This window comes from Podarcis pityusensis, assembly GCF_964106645.2.
Source record: "Podarcis pityusensis genome assembly, chromosome: 10".
In the NCBI taxonomy this organism is placed as follows: Eukaryota; Metazoa; Chordata; class Lepidosauria; order Squamata; family Lacertidae; genus Podarcis; species Podarcis pityusensis.
In genome coordinates, this window is record NC_138035.1 from 3,918,104 (window position 1) to 3,937,255 (window position 19,152).

At 48.2% G+C, this 19,152-nt stretch overlaps 3 protein-coding genes across 5 annotated transcripts in view; 2 read left to right on the plus strand and 1 right to left on the minus strand.

Annotated features, from left to right (window-relative positions):
- The window catches only part of LOC308486405 (uncharacterized protein), a 154,348-nt gene that overhangs the window by 21,843 nt on the left and 113,353 nt on the right, over positions 1-19,152 (minus strand). The gene's annotated exons all lie outside the window — the stretch shown is intronic.
- The window catches only part of LOC308486200 (uncharacterized protein), a 66,812-nt gene continuing 48,008 nt past the window's right edge, over positions 349-19,152 (plus strand). The window contains exons 1-2 of one of the 3 annotated variants that reach the window (XM_081022704.1): positions 889-1,013; positions 4,320-4,824. In XM_081022704.1, coding sequence (XP_080878830.1) covers positions 4,411-4,824 — 414 coding nt within the window. In that variant the 5' untranslated portion in view covers positions 889-1,013; positions 4,320-4,410. Of the gene's footprint in view, positions 709-888; positions 1,014-4,319; positions 4,825-19,152 lie in introns of those variants that run through there. The other 2 variants (XM_081022707.1, XM_081022705.1) reach the window with 2 other exon arrangements.
- On the plus strand, positions 7,700-10,456 carry LOC308486399 (uncharacterized protein). The gene has a single exon (XM_081023216.1). It carries the CDS (start codon positions 7,841-7,843, stop codon positions 8,765-8,767), a length of 927 nt encoding a protein of 308 aa, XP_080879342.1. The 5' UTR covers positions 7,700-7,840; the 3' UTR covers positions 8,768-10,456.

Consider the following 19,152-nt stretch of genomic DNA (forward strand, 5'->3'; position numbering starts at 1 on the left):
TTGCGTCACAAAATGCGTTGTACACGGAAATCAGATCAGACTCCGAGTTCGTGTTTTGGCAACATGACAAGTCTGTCAATCGGGATGCCTGACGATTCCTGCTCCCTGCCTTTTCCTGGCCAGCCTGAGAGATCACTGGAAAGGGCGGATTTCTTGACTCCAGATTCCATCACCGCAGACCCGTTTCATTCAGGCGTAGAGATCTGCTCTTTGGACCAGTCTGCTTGGATCATGTGGATCATCATTGGATCATCCATGATGTCATACCCATCTCACGTGGGGGGGGGCTCATGATGAATCTCCTGCCACGTGACTGGGGTCAGACAGGGCTGCTGTTTTGCTCTCCTTACTATTACAGCTCAGCTTTACTGGCAGAAGTTACATTTCATCCAGAAATGGGTGGATTCATTGAGGAAACGGGGCTACGTTTCAAAGAGGCAAACGTGTATACTTTGTTACCATCCAGTGAGTTGTGTTGCAAAGGCCATTTGCAGAAAGGCTCCTATTGTATCACCTGCGGCTACATGTTTTGATCTTTTTGCGGAAATGTTTTCCTCTGGCTGAGACCATTTGGGGCTTTCAAGGTCAGCCCCGACACTTTGAATGGTGCTCAGAAACGGACCGGGAGCCAGTGAAGATTTCTTAGGACCCGTGTTCCAGCAGGGACCACCTGTTAGAGGGCCGTTCAGCTGCTGTCCAAAACTGAATGTATCCCTTGCCGGAAGTAATCCATAAACCTCTCCTCCTCCGCCTTCTCGGGATGCCATTGGTGCGCGATGCTCCGCCTCTCGAAAGAGGGAGAGGCGTGAGTTGGGTGCGCTCGGCTTGCCAAGGGTTAAACGGAAACGAGCTAGATTCCTAGACAGGAAAGTAAGACGGGGGGGGGGGGCAAAGTAAGTAAGACTTTCCGGAGCGAAAGCCCAACCCCTCCCTTTCCTGCAAGACGTCGGGCGTGTGGGGGTCCCGTTGGTTCGGCTCTGCAGAGGCTGCCTGGAGGCGCCTGCTGGGATCCGGTGAGTCTCCTCTCTCCCAACATAGGGCCCATGGGGAGAGCGGGGGTCCCAGCGCTGCATGGCGAGAGGGGGGCAAGCCAGGGCGGGGAGGGTCGCAGGAGGGCGGCAGCTCTGCTCTTCCTTTGCATGGATGCGCTGCTGGCCCCTTGGGGAGGGGTCTGGGGTCCAGGAGTGGGGAAATGCATGCAAATAAACCCCATTCGGATGTATGGATCAGTCCCCTTGTATAACAGAGGTGGTCCGCGGATGGAAACATCCGGACATGAAATATACCCTGGTCCCTAAAACCTCACCTGTGCAAGGAGAAGGAAGGAAGGAAGGCAGAGAAGAGAAAGCGCTTCCTCTTGCAGGGCAGAGTAAACCTGTGGAACTGCCTCCCACAAGAGCCAGGGAGGCCACCAATCAAGGTGGCGTTAAAAGAGGAGGAGGCCAATCCGTGGAGGAGGAGGAGGAGAGGGCGATGGGGGAATCCTCTGCCCTGTCTCCCGCATAGGAGGGAGCCCTCTGGCCTGATCCTGCAGGGCTCATTTTCTCCTCCAGTGCTTAGTGTTGGGATGCAGCCAAGGAATTGGGGGCAAATGGTAGGCCCCCAGCTGTGCTGGGCGATCTCCAGTCCTTGGATCAGCATGAAACTGCGACCCGAGCTTCAGCAGCCTTCAGAAGCTGGGCATGCACACTCAACAGAGTAAACGCACAACAGAAGTGGCTGGAGAGGCATGTGTGAGCAGATTTACAAGCAGTTTATTCAGCACACATCAGGACAAAGGAATCATGTCTGCTCTCCTTCATGTCCAAAGCAAGACAGCATAAGCAAAATCTATACAGTGGTACCTCGGGTTAAGTACTTAATTCGTTCTGGGGGTCCGCACTTAACCTGAAACTGTTCTTGACCTGAGGCACCACTTTAGCTAATGAGGCCTCCTGCTGCTGCCACGCCGCAAGAGCACGATTTCTGTTCTCATCCTGAAGCAAAGTTCTTAACCCGAGGTAATATTTCTGGGATAGCGGTGTCCGTAACCTGAAGCGTCTGTAACCAGAGGTACCACTGTACACAAACAGAAGTTCCCAGCAAGCTGTGCTGGAGTGTAAACAGGCATGTGGCACACAACAGTCATGCCTGTCCCTTAAGGTGGAACGGAAATATTCTAACACTTAGTTCCTCCAGATGCAAGCGTGGCCTCTGAGATTGCTGGGGGTTGGACTAGATGATCCTTGGGGTGCCACCCACCTCTGTAGTTCCATGAAAGCACCACTGGAGGTCTCACAAGCCAAGGGATTCAGAGCAGGAGAGGACCTGCTGGAAAGGAAACAACCAGTGCAACCGTTTTTAAAACAGGAATCCAGTGTGTTTGTTGTGGGGGGACTCCGTGGGGAGGGGTAGACCCCTGGATGCCGCCTTGATCTCTTTGGACAAAGAGGTGGGAGACGAAAGTCCTTCATAAAGAGAGGCAGCCCAGCCAATCATCTGGCTGTTGCATTTTGGACCAGTTCCCGAGTTGCCTTCAAGGGCAGTTCCACACAGAGAGGGTTGCAACCATCCCATCTGGTGCAGAGCAAGAAAGACCAGTGCCATGTCCTCTCTGTCCCGAAAGGTCTGTGGGGTGGGGAACTAGCCTGAGCTGAACATGGGCCTCAAGCGACCATGATGGACCCAGGAGTGCCCTCAAGTATTCATGACTGGGGAGGGGGCATGTTAAGCAATGTAACATCATCATCATTATTGCTAGTTCCCTGCCCGTCATCCAACTCTCCAAGAGCAGATTACAAAATTTAAAAAACAGCAATAAAAACAGTTGAAAACACATTACGCGCATAGAAAGGCGAGTCTCGCTTTATCTGCTTTTGAGTGCTGTCCTTTGACCCCACCCACATGTCATTTGGCCCTCAGGAGTTAGCCAGATAAGGGAATAAATGTTCTCTGAAATGGGTTTGGGCAGGAGAGCAACTCTTGAGGAACCCTGGGTTAGGAACCCCCCCCCCAACCCCAATGCTCAGATAACACTCAGTACAAATGAGTCACTTGTCAATCACAGTTCTGACTTCATTCCATGATTGAAAACTCTGAAAGACAGGGGCAACCAGGCTGATTCATCTCTCAGAAAGACCAGCAGTTCCCTGCACATTTTGCATGGTCACTTTCACTCTAGGAGGGCGGGAGACTTACTGTATTTTTCTCTCCATAAGATGCACTTTTTCCCTCCTAAAAAGGGGAAATGTGTGTGCGTCTTATGGAGCGAATGCAGGCGGCAAACGCCCCCAAGAGTCGCACACACGCTCCGCGCGGCTCTTGCGGACTCTTCCCCGAGGAGGGAGTGACAGTCAGTTCCTTCTCCCTCCTCGTAGAAAAGCCTGCAGGAGCCGTGCACCCTTTAAAGAGGGTGCGGCTCTTGCTGGCTTTTGTGGGAGGTGGGGGAAGGGACAGAGGCCAGCCCCTCAGTCCCTTCCCCCACCTCCCGGAAAAGCTCCCAAGAGCCACACTCCCTTTCACTAGCCGCATTTCACCAGGCCATTTTATTAGCAAAAGAATCTTTTACACAGTGCTCGTAAGAACCAATCAGATTTCCTCTGAGCATTTAAACAAACCCCAAGTGGGGACAAAGTTAAACTATAAATACTAGTTAGGCATGCATACTTTGGAGTAAATGAATGAAAACTACAAAGGAGCGCATTCAGCAACCCCGGAGGTCATAAGCAATCAGTACACGTGATAAGAAGGATGGCCAGGAGGACAGCGATCATTATCACCTTAATGTGAAACCTGTTTCCTGGCCCTAAGATTAACATCCTAAGATTAACATGTCAGAAAAGCTACATCGACGAAACTGCCCATTGTCTTTGAGGACCCAGGACGCCTGCCTGTCTAAGTGTGTACGTGACTTGTGAAGAGAGAGAAATGGGCAGTAGAGGAAAAAGGGCATGGATGTAGAATCTTATGAGATTTAATCAGAAATTATCATCAATATATCAATCCCAGTCAACACAATGCATTCATCGTGGACACAATGGCTTGATGTATATTTTATAATTCCACATGGTAATCTCATCTGATCCCTACAAGCGCTCCCTTTAAAATATTTTTTTTTCTTGCATTCCCCTTCTAAAAACTAGGTGTGCCTTATAGTCAGGTGCATCTTATGGAGCGAAAAATACGTTTTGCTTCTCCTTTCTAAAGAAACCTCAAGAGTCTGGGTTGTGGTGCAGTCCAGAGCTGACTCTTCCAAGACTCATACATACTTCCTCACGGAACATTTTTCTCTTCCAGGCAATAGGTCAGTTTTGTAACAGAATGATGTATTTGCTTTGTAGAATTTGCAAGGATCTCTAATTCAGACAGACAGAACTTGGCAGAAGATCAAGGGATTCCTTCATCTCTCTTGGAGTCTTCCTGAGAGCAGAGATGGATGAGAAAAACTCAGCTGGCCCTGAAGCAGGAAGAGGCCATGCCATCAGAACTGGGAGCAGTGGAGGATTCTGGGGGAAAACTGTGCTGAAGATCCTGGGTGAGGAGGACACTCTCCGCTCAGAGGTGCAGAGCCAGCAGTTCAGGCAGTTCTGCTTCCAGGAGGCCAAAGGACCTCGAGAGGTTTGCTGCCGACTCTACAACCTTTACCATCAATGGCTGAAGCCAGAAAGGCACACAAAAGCTGAGATGCTGGACCTGGTGATCTTGGAGCAGTTCCTGGCTGTCCTTCCACCGGAGATGGAAAGTTGGGTGAGGGAATGTGGAGCGGAGACCAGTTCCCAGGCAGTGGCCCTGGCCGAAGGTTTCCTCCTGAGTCAGGCAGAGGAGAAGAAGCAGGCAGAGCAGCAGGTGAGAGAGACTTTCCTCTGGATACTCCAAAGGGGCTCCGAACGTGAGTGAGGGTATCTGAAAATTCTCCATCCTTTTTTTGGAAAGCAGCCATTGAATGCTATCAGATTGCCCTTCAGTTTTTGCCTCTGTCATTCCTTTTCTAACTCTTCTTTATATTCTCTGTTTTGAAACTTTGTTGCTATTTCAGAGACAGGATCTGTTTGCAGAAATGGGCCCAGATTCCTCTGAGACCAAAAGGATTCTGTTGGACACGAGAGTAAGGCTGCTGGGTAAGGAAGGAGTCCGTTCTCCGTTTGGTCCCTTTCTGTGGATATCAAAACGAATCCATGGGTTCTTGTCATCTTTTTTCTTTTTTTGGGGGGGGGGGGGGAGCAAGACACCAAGAGCACCAAGGAAGGGAGATGTATTTTTTAACCCAACTAAATTATGAAATGGGTCCAAATGTCCAGATGCACTCAGAAGGTGAGACTTTTTGGAGAGCAGCTGCACTCCTGGCTTCCCACTTACCTCTGTCTCTTGCAGGTGACCAGATGATGCCAGCAAGACCTCCTCTTCCATCTATTCCTGGTGGGGAAGGAGAAGCAACGGTTGTGGAAGCAGCTCAGGTAGAGGGAGTGAGCCCTGTGGGGAAGGGGGCTGAGGGGGGGGGCAGCCAGGGTGCCTCTGGCCCCCAAGGAATCTCTCTCCTCCTCTTGGCTTCTGCCCAAGCTTCTCTTAAGGCATCTTTGTCAAGGGCAGCCTAGACAGAAGCGAAGAGGCTGCGAATGCCGTTCGAGAAACTTAATGTCCTGAGAATAAGGAACAGCCACCTTGCCTTAACTCACCTTCTGAAGGTCAATAAGATCATTCATAAGTCATTGTCGTTTTATTTGTAGAGTTATCACTGAATGCTAAAATAGACTTCTAAGCAGTTCAAAAAGCCTAAAAAACAGTTCCCAGGATTCACCTATCCTGTCACATCAGTTGCACAATGGGGCTTTCCCCACCTTCTCCTCCCCCCCTTTCCCCCCAGTGCACTTCTGGAAGTTGTCTTTAGGGCATCAGAAATGTCTCTCCACCCCCCCCCCCCGAAGAACAGCACATGGGGAGCAGAGAGGGGATCCTTCCATCTGGCACAGACAGAAGGATTTTAAGAACACAATGAAGAGTTCCTTCCATTTACACAAAGATTAATGTCCGTCACTAAATCACACAAGAAAAGAATTCGACTAAGACATTAAAAGCAGCACCCACAATTAAAACGTGCAGCAGGACGATCCCATTGAAACAAAACACCATTTAATGAGCAGAAAGAAACAGCAATGTGTAGCAGATAATCTTTATGCTCTCTAAAGAGGACCTTTTCATTTCTCTCTTAGGGTCCAGTGTGCTTTGAAGATGTCGCTGTTCATTTCACAGACGAGGAATGGGCGTTGCTGGATCCAGACCAGAGAGCTCTGCATAAGGAAGTCATGGAGGAGAATCATGGGATCATGGCCTCTCTCAGTAAGGCTCCCTTCTGGATCCTAATCTGTCTTTGGAAATTCCATGCATCTCTCTCTGTGATAAGCCTCCCTGGTTTTGAGGAAGCACTACAGGGCCATTTGCAGCACCTGGGATTCTAATACCCCCTAAACTCACCTTAAATGGAGGGCTATCGACTGTTTTGACTGTGGACATGATCAAGCCAGCATAGACCTTGCTGAGAATGGAATGGGAACATGCTGGGAATTTGAGGTTAGGAAAGCACATCTTTGTTTGACACTGTCCTGCCTTGTATTGCCCAAAATCTTCCTGACACAGAGCTTGTGGAAGGCATTGAGGGGTTGTTTCTGATGGTTGCAATTGTCCATGACTCACTTCACAAAGCAGCTTGCTCAACACACAATCCTGATAGACCTTCATCTTGGTATTGGTTAGCATCCCATTCACCCATACAGTGGTCCCTCGGGTTACAGACACTTCAGGTTACAGACGCTTCAGGTTACAGATTCCGCTAACCCAGAAATAGTACCTCGGGTTAAGAACTTTGCTTCAGGATGAGAACAGAAATTGTGTGGCAGCGGCATGGCGGCAGCGGTAGGCCCCATTAGCTAAAGTGGTACCTCAGGGTAAGAACAGTTTCAGGTTAAGAACGGACCTCCGGAACGAATTAAGATCTTAACCAGAGGTACCACTGTACTCTTTTGGAGAGGTGAGCCATTGCCATAAGTGCCTCGCCAGTACACATGTCTAGGTCAGCATCAATGAAGAGGTTGTTGGTTTCTTAGGTAGACACAATCATCCACCACCTCCAGTGTCTGAAACTCGCATGGTGCTAGGCGCATTTTGCAACAGGGAATGTCATAGACACGAGCAGTTTCTGAGCTCTGCTCACAGAATCTAATATTTCGGATTAAAACTGCAGAGTGGAAGGAAAGAAGAACCTTTTTCTGCCTCCCCACTTCCAGCTACTCTCTAAAGACTGAAGGAGAGACCTTCTTAAAAACCCAGAGGGGTGGGCAGGGGAAGGACTAGACCATGTGAAAAATGAACATATTATTTCAGTTGCTGTTCATTCCTTTTCAGCTTTGTATTTTTGTCATAAGAGAGTGCATATGGACATTCCATTTTTGAGCCCATAACCTAGGTTTAAGGTCCTCTTTATGTCTTAGCTGTCCTATCTCTGTTTCTAACACTGACCACCTCTAGTGTGTGGTCAGCAATGTTGATGCATGGAATTCTTCCTCTATCACAAGGGTTAATGATCAATATTCAATACAGTGGCCCTCCATTTCTTCATTGCAGGTGGTGATGATTTGGAAATTGAGAGAAAGGACGCCCATGACAGAATTCACACAGTGGAGAAGCCATTGCCACTCTTGGAGTGTGGAGAGAGCTTCAGCCACAGTTCCCATTTGACTACCCACCAAAGAAATGCTATTGAGAAGAAACCCTCTCAGTTCTCTGAATGGGGAAAAACTCTCTGTTGGAATGAAAGCCTCACTTCACAGGAAATAATTCACACAGGGGAGGACCCACTGAAATACTTGGAATGTGGAAAGAGCTTCAGTACGAGTGCACATTTCATTTCACATCAAATAACTCACAGCAGGGAGAAACCCTATCAGGCTTGGATTGTAGGGAAAGCTTTAATACAAGCACAACCTTCCATAAGCACCAGAGAATTCACAGGGGGGAGAAGCCATTTCAATGCCGAGAGTGTGGAAAGAGCTTCAGTCAAAGCACCCATCTCACAGCCCATCAAATAATTCATACAGGTGAGAAACCCTATCAGTGCTCGGAATGTGGGCGGAGCTTCAATCACAGGGCAAATCTCACGGCCCATCAAAGGATTCACAGTGGTGAGAAACCCTATCAGTGCTCAGAATGTGGGAAGAGTTTCACTGTGAGCTCCGGTCTCACTTCCCACCAAAGAATTCATACTGGGGAGAAACCCTATCAATGCATGAGCTGTGGAAACAGCTTCAGTCAGAAGGCAAGTCTCATTTCCCATCAAAGAATTCACAGTGGTGAGAAACCCTATCAGTGCTTGGAATGTGGGAAGAGCTTCAGTCGGAAGCAAAATCTCACTTCCCATCAAAGAATTCACAGTGGTGAGAAACCCTATCAGTGCTCGGAATGTGGAAAGAGTTACTGCCATAGAGCCAATCTCACTTCCCACCAAAGAATTCACAGTGCTTGGAACGTGGAGCGAGCTTCTGTAAAAGCGCCCATCTCGCTACCCATCAAAGCCTTCATACCGGGGAGAAATCCTATCAATGATTGGATTGTGGAAAGAGTTTCCTCCAGAGAGCCGATCTCACTTCCCACCAAAGAATTCACACAAGGGGAAAACCATATCAGTGCTTGGAATGTGGAAAGACCTTTAGTCACCGTGCCAATCTCGTGGCACACCCAAGAATTCACAGTGGTGAGAAACCATAACAGTGCTCCCAATGTGGGAAGGGCTTCACTGTGAGCTCCGGTCTCCCTTCCCATCAAAGAATTCACGGTGGTGAGAAACCATATCAGTGCTTGGAATGTGGAAAGGGTTTCCACCAGAAAGCCAATCTCACTTCCCACCAAAGAATTCACACAGGGGAGAAACCCTATCAGTGCTTGGAATGTGGAAAGAGCTTCAGTCAGAAGCAAAGTCTCCCTTCCCATCAAATAATTCACAGTGGTAAGAAACCCTATCAGTGCTTGGAATGTGGAAAGAGCTTCAGTCAGAAGCAAAGTCTCCCTACCCATCAAAGAATTCACAGTGGTAAGAAACCATATCAGTGCTTGGAATGTGGGAGAAGCAAAGTCTCCCTTCCCATCAAAGAATTCACAGTGGTAAGAAACCATATCAGTGCTTGGAATGTGAAAAGAGCTTCAGTAAGAGGACCAAGTTCATGGCCCATCAAAGAATTCATACAGGGGAGAATCATAGAATTTTAGACCTGCAGGAGACCCCTGGGTCGTCTAGTCCACTGCAGGACTCTCAACTAAAGCTTCCATGACATATTGCCTTCAAACTTCTCCTTACAAACTTCCAAGGAAGGAGAGTCCACAACCTTCCAAGGGCATCTCTAATTTGAAGCCATTGGTTTGGGTCGCAGCCTCCAGAGCTGGTGAAAACAAGCTTGTTCAATCTTCCACGTGATAGTCCTTCCTGTTCCTCAGAAGGCTTGGTTTCCCAACTCTTAATTGTCTTGGTCCCCCCCCCCCTGCACACCTTTCAGCTTGTCAAAATCCTTCTTAAATTGGGGCACCCAGAACTGGACACAGGACTCCAGGTGTGGTTGAATAAGGCGGAAGAAATTGGGGCTGTTACTTCTCTTGATCTGGACACTTGAGTTCTTTGGACGCAGCCTAGAATAACAGCCTTTTTTGCTGCTGCATCATACTGTTGACTCATGTTAGTCTAAACCCCTTTTCCACATGTACTACTGGCAAGCCCGGTATCCCCCATCTTATATTTGTGCAGCAAATTCTTCTTGCCTAAGAGCAGAATCTTACCTTTCTTCTTAGTGAAATTTATTGGATGCCTTTATATACCACCTGTTTCTTCAAGAAGCTCAGTGAGGTGTTAAGTCGTTCTCCCCCTCATTGTTTAATCCTGACAACAACCCTGTGAGGTAGGTTGGGCTGTGAAGCCATCATCCAGTGACTGAGTGGAGATTGGAACCCAGGTCTCCCAGTTCCTAGTCCAAAACTCTTAAGCACTGCACCCCACTGGCTCTCGAATGAGACTCTTGGAAAGTGCATGCATGCGCATTTAATGAAAGTTTCAGTGCAATGTCTTGGTGTTTGTAGTTAAAGTTTTATAAGCATGTATCAATGACATTAATATATTAATGGTAATTACAGTAGAAGAGTAAATTTTAGGAAATGCTAGACGGCGATAGGGTTAGTTTGGAATGCTGGGGTTGAAAAATTGAACAATTTCCACATGAATCACAAGAAGATCTAAAATATAAATACAAAACGGCAACAGCAACAACCCCCGAAAAAGCCCCATGTCATGTATTGATGAAGTTGTTAGAAAATTTATTATGGGAAAGGGGGTAAAAGTTTTAAAAGTTCATGCAACCATATTCTCAGTGTTCCTACTCTTTGTGTGGATGAACCTTGTTGCTACAAATAAATATCAGGTCTACTGACCGCTGTTTTGCTCCTTTAACTTGCCTGGATTCTCCTTCTTTGCTGACCCCGGAGGGACCGCGGGGTGTGGCCCCCTGGCGAGCTGGGCAGCGGAGGAAATCAGCACCCCAGGATTTTTTCCTTCTCAGTGCTTTTCCACCTGAGCCTCTTACCTAAAAGCCTGACACCCCGCAATGAGACAGGATTGTGTCCCTGCCCTCAGCAAACAAAATAGCTCCCCCTCCCAAGATACTGAGGTGCCCTGAGGGCTGTGCGGGACCCCCAGTCATGGAAATGAAAAGGGGAGAGGCTCAGGAAAGTTTCAGGTGGGGAGGGGCAGCACAGGCTCCAGAAGCTCTGTCTCGCTCATTCCTCCACACTACTCCCCCCCAATTACACCTGCCTCCCCCCCCCCATGGCTCCTTCACAAGTGTGGGGAAGCTGCGACCCCTCTGCCCCCATCAAAGTTCCTTTAAGACCCCATATTTCAGGGGGCAGGCTCATCTGCAGCGAAACAAAATGCAGCTGCCCTGGCCAAGTGGAGCCAGGCTGGGGGGCACTGTGGGGACCCCGGAAATGTGCCCTTAGAAGAAAAATGTGCCCCTCTGTCGGAGGCAGCCCTCCTTCTGAAACACCAAGAGAGTAAACGGACAGTTCTCTGAATGGAGAGGAGCAGAAAGCGGAGTCCCCTCAAGATCAGTATTGGGACCTGTGGCTTTTCAACCTGTTCATAAATGATATAGACTTAGGAGGTAGCAAAGTTTGCTGATGGCAGTAAATTGTCCAGGGTTTTTCCAAGAAAGAGAGATTGCAACGAGCTCCAAAAGGACTTCTTCAAAGGGGGTGAATGGGCAGAAAATACAGTTCATTATCAATAAGATTAAAGTGATGCATGTTGGGTCAGCCTGAACTGCTCTCTGCCCCAGCCTCTTCCTGCTCACCAAACCCTGTTTCCTCCTCAGCTTGCAACACCTCCCCTCCCATTCTGCTCCCTTTTCTCCCTCTTTCTGCTCATCGCCATCCCACCACCAGTCCCTGGGCTCTGAGCCTTCTTCCCTTGTGGGTCCCTCAGCTGGTGCCTCCCCCCCCCCCGCACCCACCTGCTCTATGACAGCAAAAGCAGAAACAACAGTGCAATCAGTATGATAGTAATTTGAACTGTGGTCCTTTGGTAGGAAAACTCCCTACCAGCATGACTGAATAAAAACTTCTGGGACTATAGAAAACTACTTTCTTCCCCAAACCCCAGAATAAGCAGGCGCTCTGGGGTTGCCCCATGGGGTTCAAGAGTGAAGATGGGGCCCCCAGGAGACTTCCCTGGTACCTGTAGCCCCTCCTCCCCCCTCTTGCAATTAGGCTTGGGGCAAAATCTTACATTAAATTACAGCATTTCAAGTTTTTTTCAGAATGCTTAGGAGGCAGGGATGAAGTTCTGGTGAAGAAGCAGTGCTTGGAGATCATGCGGTGGGGGGGGGTGACAGAGTTTGGTGCAAAAACCGTCTTGCATGCTTGAGTAGAGCAACTCCAGGGCAGCAGGACTTCTTCAGTAATAGTTTACTGAGTTTTCAGAGCATACAGTTCTCACTGGGTCCCCAGTGAGGCACAAAACTTAGCTCCTGAGAGCAAATCCAGTTTCAGCAATAAAAAAATACAGCACGCAGGATATCTAAGTCAGGCACACAAACCGGCAGAAGGGAGCAAGGGAGGAAAGAGGCTGGAAGGACACAGAGCAATGGATGTGTGTGTTTCACTTCCTGTCTTCTGGGAGGGAAGTCAGCAACTCAGCATCTGCAGGGGCTTCACGAAGCAAAGCTTTCTTCTTTTTTTCAAAAAAAATTATTCATTTTATAACACAAATAAAGAACACAAACAGAAAAACAAACAATACAAACAAATTCTTGTCTTATCCTTATTTTTTCTAAACACTGTTAGGTGGGCTTCCCCAAGTCCCACCTATCTGATTTTCATTTTACTTCTTCTTTAGCAGTTTACATATATCATAGTTTCTAACCATCTTTTTTTTATCACACTTAAATTAACTTCACATTTCATCGCTTGCAAATAATATTATTTTAAAATACACTATCTTCTACTTCTAACCCTACAGCCTATATCCACTTCCAGAACTATTCTGAGATTTAAATATTAACATATTTTTTCAAATATTCCTTAAACTTCTTCCAATCTTCTTCCACCATCTCTTCTCTCTGGTCTCGGAGTCTCCCGGTCAGTTTGGCAAATTCCATATAGTCCATTATCTTCATCTGCCATTCTTCGATAGTTGGTAAATCTTGTTTCTTCCAATTCTTTTTTCCACAATTTCTCCCAGTCCACCATCATGATATTGTGCCCCACATCCCTGGCCCATTCAATCATTACAGATTTCACTTGTTCATCTCTCGTATGCCATTCCAGCAATAAATTATACATCTTATATAGATTTTTTGGTTTTGTATCTAATAATTCTGTTTCCAGATTGGATTTCTCTGTTTGAAAACCGATTTTCTTATCCATTTTAAACACTTCATTTATCTGGATGTACTGGATTAAATCATCTAATTTATCTTTCAACTGATCATAATACTTCAACCACGTAGCTTTCATATTCAACCTTTTATGAGTTTTAGCTTCCAATGGTGATATCCACCTGGGTGTTTTCCTTTCTAACAAATCCCTGTATCTTATCCAAACATCATACAAAGATTTTCTAATTATATGATTTTTAAATCCTTTATGAGCTTTTATCTTGTCATACCATAAATATGCATGGCAACCAAATACATTGTCAAAACCTTCTAAATCCAAACCATCTGTATCTTCCAATAAAAACCATTGTTTCAGCCAGCAAAAGGCTGCAGCTTCAAAGTAAATCCTTAAATCTGGCAGGGAGAAACCCCCCCTCTCTTTTACATCTGTTAATGATTTAAACTTAATTCTGGGTTTTTTCCCCTGCCAGATAAATTTAGACAATACCTTTTGCCATTCCTTAAAACAATTCAACTTATCAATGATAGGGAGTACTTGGAACAAAAATATCAACTTAGGCAATACATTCATCTTTATCGCACAAATTCGGCCCAGCAAAGATAGTTTCAACCTTGTCCAAATATCCAAATCTCTTTTGATATCTTTCCATAACTTTTCATAGTTGTCTTTGTACAAATGCAATTTTTTTGCAGTCATATTTACACCCAGATATTTCACCTTTTTCACAAACTTCAGCCCTGTGGGTTCCTCTAAGTTAAGTTTATCATGTATCATTATTTCCCCCCCTAAAACTTTGGTTTTATTCTTATTCAATTTGAAACCTGCAACTTGTCCGAACTGTTGGATTATCTTCAGTGCTTTGATTGCACTGATCTCAGGGTCCTGTAAAGTCAATACCAAATCATCAGCAAAGGCTTTTAACTTATATTGTTTAGTTCCACTACTATGCCTTTAACTTCCTCATCATTCCTTATCATATTCAACAGCACCTCTAGGACAGAAATAGAAAGCGGGGGGGGGGGGGAGTGGGTACCCTTGCCTGGTTCCCTTCTCAATCCCAATTTCTTCTGAGACCACATTGTTAATTATAATTTTTGCTTTCTGCTCAAAGTAAATTGCATTAATTTTAAATTTTTTGACCGATCCCCATATTACACAAGTTCTGTTTCATAAAACTCCAAGAAACATTATCAAAGGCTTTCTCTGCATCACTAACCATTAACATTGCTTTAGGATTCTTTTTTGCCTCTAATCTTTCCAGTACATTCCTAATATTATTCAGTACATTCCTAATATTATCTTTCATATGCCTTTCAGGTAAAAAACCTGATTGATCTTTATGTATGTGCTTATTCAAAACCTTCTTCAATCTTTTAGCCAAAATATTTGCAAATATTTTATAATCCACATTCAACAAGGAAATTGGTCGCTGATTCCTTACTTGAGCTCTATCTGTATCTGGTTTGGGTATCAGAGTGATGAAGGCCTCTTTCCAGGACTCGGGTGCTTTGTCCCCCTTTAATATTTTGTTACAAACATCCATCAATGGTTGTATGAGCCAATCCTTTAATATTTTATAATACTTGGAAGTTAAACCATCAGGTCCCAGTGCTTTGCCTATTTTCATTTGAGCAATTGCCTCTTCAACTTCTTGTCTTGATTCAGGTTCAATTCAAAATAGTCCTTTAGGGTTGTAATGGTTCTAGGGGTTGCTCGTGCGTAAACCGGTGCAAACACCTGGCTGGGTTGCCTGAGTGAACCTTTTCTGTCCGGACAGCCACTCACCCGTGGCTGTCTCAATCACTGGCAGGATCCGCCAGTGGGCGTTTCTTAACCTTCTTCCAGCAAAGAAGCTCTTTGACGCCTAGTCTCCTCCTACTCTCTCAGCGTGAAAGCCTTCTGCGCAAGGAGGGCTTAGGGAGCGGAGGACCCCTACTCTCCCCGCTGGTCCCCGGCAAGGAGTCATGGGACTGCCTCGCCACTTCCCCCATCTGCCCCCCTTCTCCACTGGTCTACGCTGATTCTCTTCCCCAGAAGATAGGCTGCCTCTCCCAATCCCGGGACGCTCTCTGGAATCCCTCTGGATTTTACTCTCTCCCTCTGGCACTGATGGCAGTTCCCTGACATCCACCTCCTCCTCAGGACCCCCCCACCCCTGGCGCGATTTTCCGATACAACCTCCTCTCTTTCCTCGGTTGATGATGCGGGGAATCCCCTGAAGGAACTGTCATCATCTTCTGAGGATTCAAAACCAGCCTCCCATCTGCTTGGATCTCTTCCCGCTGGTTGAACCTCCCAGTCTGATTCTTCCCCCTCGGACACCTCTCCCTCCTCTTTGGAGGCAGGGAAACCCACAAAGTCCCCTTGGTCGTCTGTGGGTCTAAATTCTTCCTCCCAGAATCTAGCTAATGGTTTGGGCTTATCCGGGAACAAACCGTGGAATTCTTCCACCAGATACCTGTCAGTGATTGATTCAGCAGGGACCCACGTGTTTTCAGACCTAGGTTCCCCCTCCCAGGCTACCAAGTACTCTACCTGGCGACCTCGCCACTTTGAATCGAGTATTTCCGTGGCTTCGTTACAGTGTTCCCTCTCCTCTACCTGCGGGTGGGTGGTAACCCCTCCCTCCCGTCCCGGGAATTCCTGCCCCTCCCTGTAAGGTGAAAGTAGGGACCTATGGAACACCGGATGTATCTTCATGCTGTCAGGCAACTTGAGTTTAAATGCCACTGGGTTAACCTGCTGTATCACCTCAAAAGGCCCCAGCCGCCTAGGCTGCAACTTCTTGCACCCTCCCTTTAGGGGCAACCCTTGGGATGACAACCACATCCGGTCTCCCACCCGTATGGCCTCCCCCTCCCGATGGTGCCTGTCCGCCTGCCTCTTGTAAACTTCCTTGGCCCGCTCCAAGTTCAGCCTGAGTTGCTGGTGTAAGGCCTCCATTTCCTCCACAAATTGCTCAGCTGCAGGTACATTCCATCCTTCCTCCCCCCGCCCCAGGAAGGCCCTGGGGTGACACCCGTAATTGGCCATGAACAGGCTCATTCCCGTGGACACGTGTTCAGCGTTATTGTACGCAAATTCAGCCAAAGCTAATTTCTCTACCCAATCGTTCTGTCTCTCGCTGACATAGCAGCGTAGGTACTGCTGGAGTATACCATTCGCTCTTTCGGCTTGTCCGTTGGTTTCTGGGTGCCTCGCCGTCGAGAAGCTCACCTCGACCTGTAGCAAGCTCATGAGTCTCCGCCAGAACCGGGAAGTGAATTGTTTCCCATGATCCGAGATTACCCTCAGTGGAGCCCCATGCAGTCTAAAAATGTGATCCACAAGCAGCTTGGCTGTCTCCTCTGCCGTTGCTGCATGTTAGTCAGTAGATCGACCATTACCATGACCGCTGTCTTTCCCCTTGACTTGGGCAGATCTGTCATAAAATCAATGGACACCACCTCCCAGGGCTTTTCCGGTGTAGGTAAGGGTTCCAGTAGCCCCGCGGGGACAGCCCTTTCCCCCTTTGCCCTCTGGCATCGGTCACACCCTCGTACATATTCTCGTACGTCTTCCCTCACCTTTGGCCACCAGAACTGCCTGGTGACAAGTAGCATGGTCTTGTGCTGCCCAAAGTGCCCAGCTGTTGGGTTGTCATGGAGTTGTCTAAGTACCTTCCCCCTCAAAGTCTCCCCTGGTACATACAGTGCCCCCTTATAGTACAGTAGCCCTTCCTTTTCCTCAAACCCTCCATTGACTTCCTTTCCGTCCCTGAGTTCCCTGATTTTTGTCTGAGCAAACTCATCGTCTCTGGTGAGCCCTGACAGTTCTCGTTTCCCAACCAATGCTCCCCCCCCACACCGGTCCTTGGGGAACACGTGCCTGGTCTCTGGTGGCCCCTCTCCTTCCATGTACTCCGGTTTCCAGGAGAGGGCATCTGCCCTTACGTTTTCCTCTCCCGGCACGTATCGGATCTCGAAGAAAAACTTGGCGAACTCCTGGGACCATCTGATCTGTCTCTGGTTGAGCACTTGCGCAGTCCGCCAGTATTCCAAGTTCTTGTGGTCAGTTTGGACCTGGATCTTGTGCCGCGCCCCTATCAATAGATGTCTCCATTGCCGAAATGCCGCATAGATCGCAAGCAGTTCTCGGTCATACACTGTGTAGTTTTGCTCCGACTTGCTCAGCTTCCTAGAGAAAAAGGCACACGGCCTCCAGTTCTGCTTGGCCCCGGGCTGCAAAAGGACCGCTCCAATCGCGCAGTCGGACGCGTCCGTCTCCAGTCTCATGGGCTTCTCCGGATCCACATGCAGGAGTTGCTCTTCCGAGGCGAACGCCTTCTTCAGTTTTTCAAAGGATTGCTGCGCATCCTCTGTCCATGTGAATTTCTTTTTGCTACTAAGACAATCCGTTATGGGCGCTGTCAAGTGAGCAAAGTTCTTTATGAACTTCCTGTAGAAGTTGCTGAAGCCTAGGAACCTCTGCACATCCTTCCTGTTTTGGGGGGCTTTCCATTCCAGCACTGCCTTCACTTTGCCTGGATCCATGGCTAGTCCTTTGTCTGACAACCTGTACCCCAGGAACTCGACCTCCCTGGCGTGGAATTGGCATTTTCCCAGCTTGACCCACAACTGATGCTTCTTCAATCTCTGTAGCACCTCCCTGACTTCTCTGACGTGTTGATTTTCATTGACCGAATAGATTAAGATGTCATCCAAAAAGGCTATGCAATTCTTGTACAGCAGGGGCCCCAACACATGGTGCATGAAGGCTTGAAAGCAGGCGGACCCCGATTGTAATCCAAATGGCATGACTAAGTACTCAAAAGCCCCCAGGGGGGTGAACATGGTCGTTTTCCATTCGTCCCCCTCCCTTATCCTAATCAGATTGTATGCTCCCCTGAGGTCCAGCTTGGTAAAAATCTTCCCCTGCCTCACACGTGTCAAAATATCGTCAATCCTGGGCATTGGGAAAGTCACGGGTTCTGACACCAGGCTTAGGGCCCGGTAATCCACAACTAATCTGGGCTGATTAGTCTCTTTTTTGTCCACAAAGAACACTGGACTGCCCCCCACCGCCTTTGATTCCCTTATGAAACCTCTCTTCAGGTTCTTGTCAATAAACTGCTGCAACTCCTGCATCTCCCGGTCGGACATGGCATACGGCTTACCCACCGGTAACTGAGCCCCTGGAAGCAGGTTGATTTGGCAGTCAAAGGGCCTGGGGGGCAGTCTGTCTGCCCCCGTCTCGCTGAAGACCTCCTTCAAATCAGCATATTGTGGTGGCTCCTCCGTTTTTTGCTCCAGGGCCAGCCCAGCCACCCTGGCCACAGTCATTCTTGGTTCCTTCCCTCCCAGACAGTGTTCTAAGCAGTAAGCTGACCCAAAGGTGACTGACCGCTGATGCCATGACACCACTGGGTCATGTATTGCCAGCCAGCTCATTCTCAGTATTATTGGGGGTCCTGCCAGCGTGGCCACGTGAAAGGCAATGGTTTCTGTGTGCCTGGAGACACTCATTCGCATTGGCGGTGTCTGGTGTGTCACTTCCCCTCCCAGGAGTTCCCTGCCATTGATGGTGGTCACCTGCAAGGGAAAATCTAGTGGCAACAGGTGGAGCTGGTGCTCCAGAGCGAAGTCTCTGCTGAAGAAATTACACGAGCTGCTAGAATCTAGCAGCCCCCCCACTTTGACGGGGTGCCTATTTGGGAGTTCTAGCACCACCTCTATGGCTATAGCTGCCTTGGGAGGGTCAGGCTGGGGCACTTCTATTGGTTGCTGGCCTGGCTGCTGCCCCTGCTCGTTGGCAGCCAGGCGTTGTCGTTTCCCTGCACCGGCTCTTCCTCCCCCTTCTCGTTGTGGCCTGCAGCCCCCATCATGCCTTGCCAGGCTTTTCGTTGAGGGCAGACCTTTGCAAAATGTCCCAGTCGCTGACAGAGGAAACACTTCTTGGTAGTTTTCCATTCCTTTTCCCGACCTTCACCAGCGTTTGAAACTTCGCACGCGCTCCATCAATTTCCATCAGCTCTGCCGCCTGGGAAGGCTCCCTCGGCATCTCCGGAATGCGGTTGTCATGGAAACGTTCCGCCCTTATCTCCCGCTTCTCCTGAGCCCGCGCTTCCTGGCATACACCGATCGCAAGCACAGTCTTTGTGAGTTCATCCATCGACCGCGGGCGGGGCGCTCGGGACAACTTGTCTTTCACTTCGGGGGCCAAACCCCCTTCAAACAACATTTGTACTAGTTCAGAGTCCAGATCCCACCC

Excerpts from the sequence above, each read along its gene's own strand:
- LOC308486399 (XM_081023216.1), top strand. The coding sequence starts at position 7,841 with ATGTGGAAAGAGCTTCAGTACGAGTGCACATTTCATTTCACATCAAAT.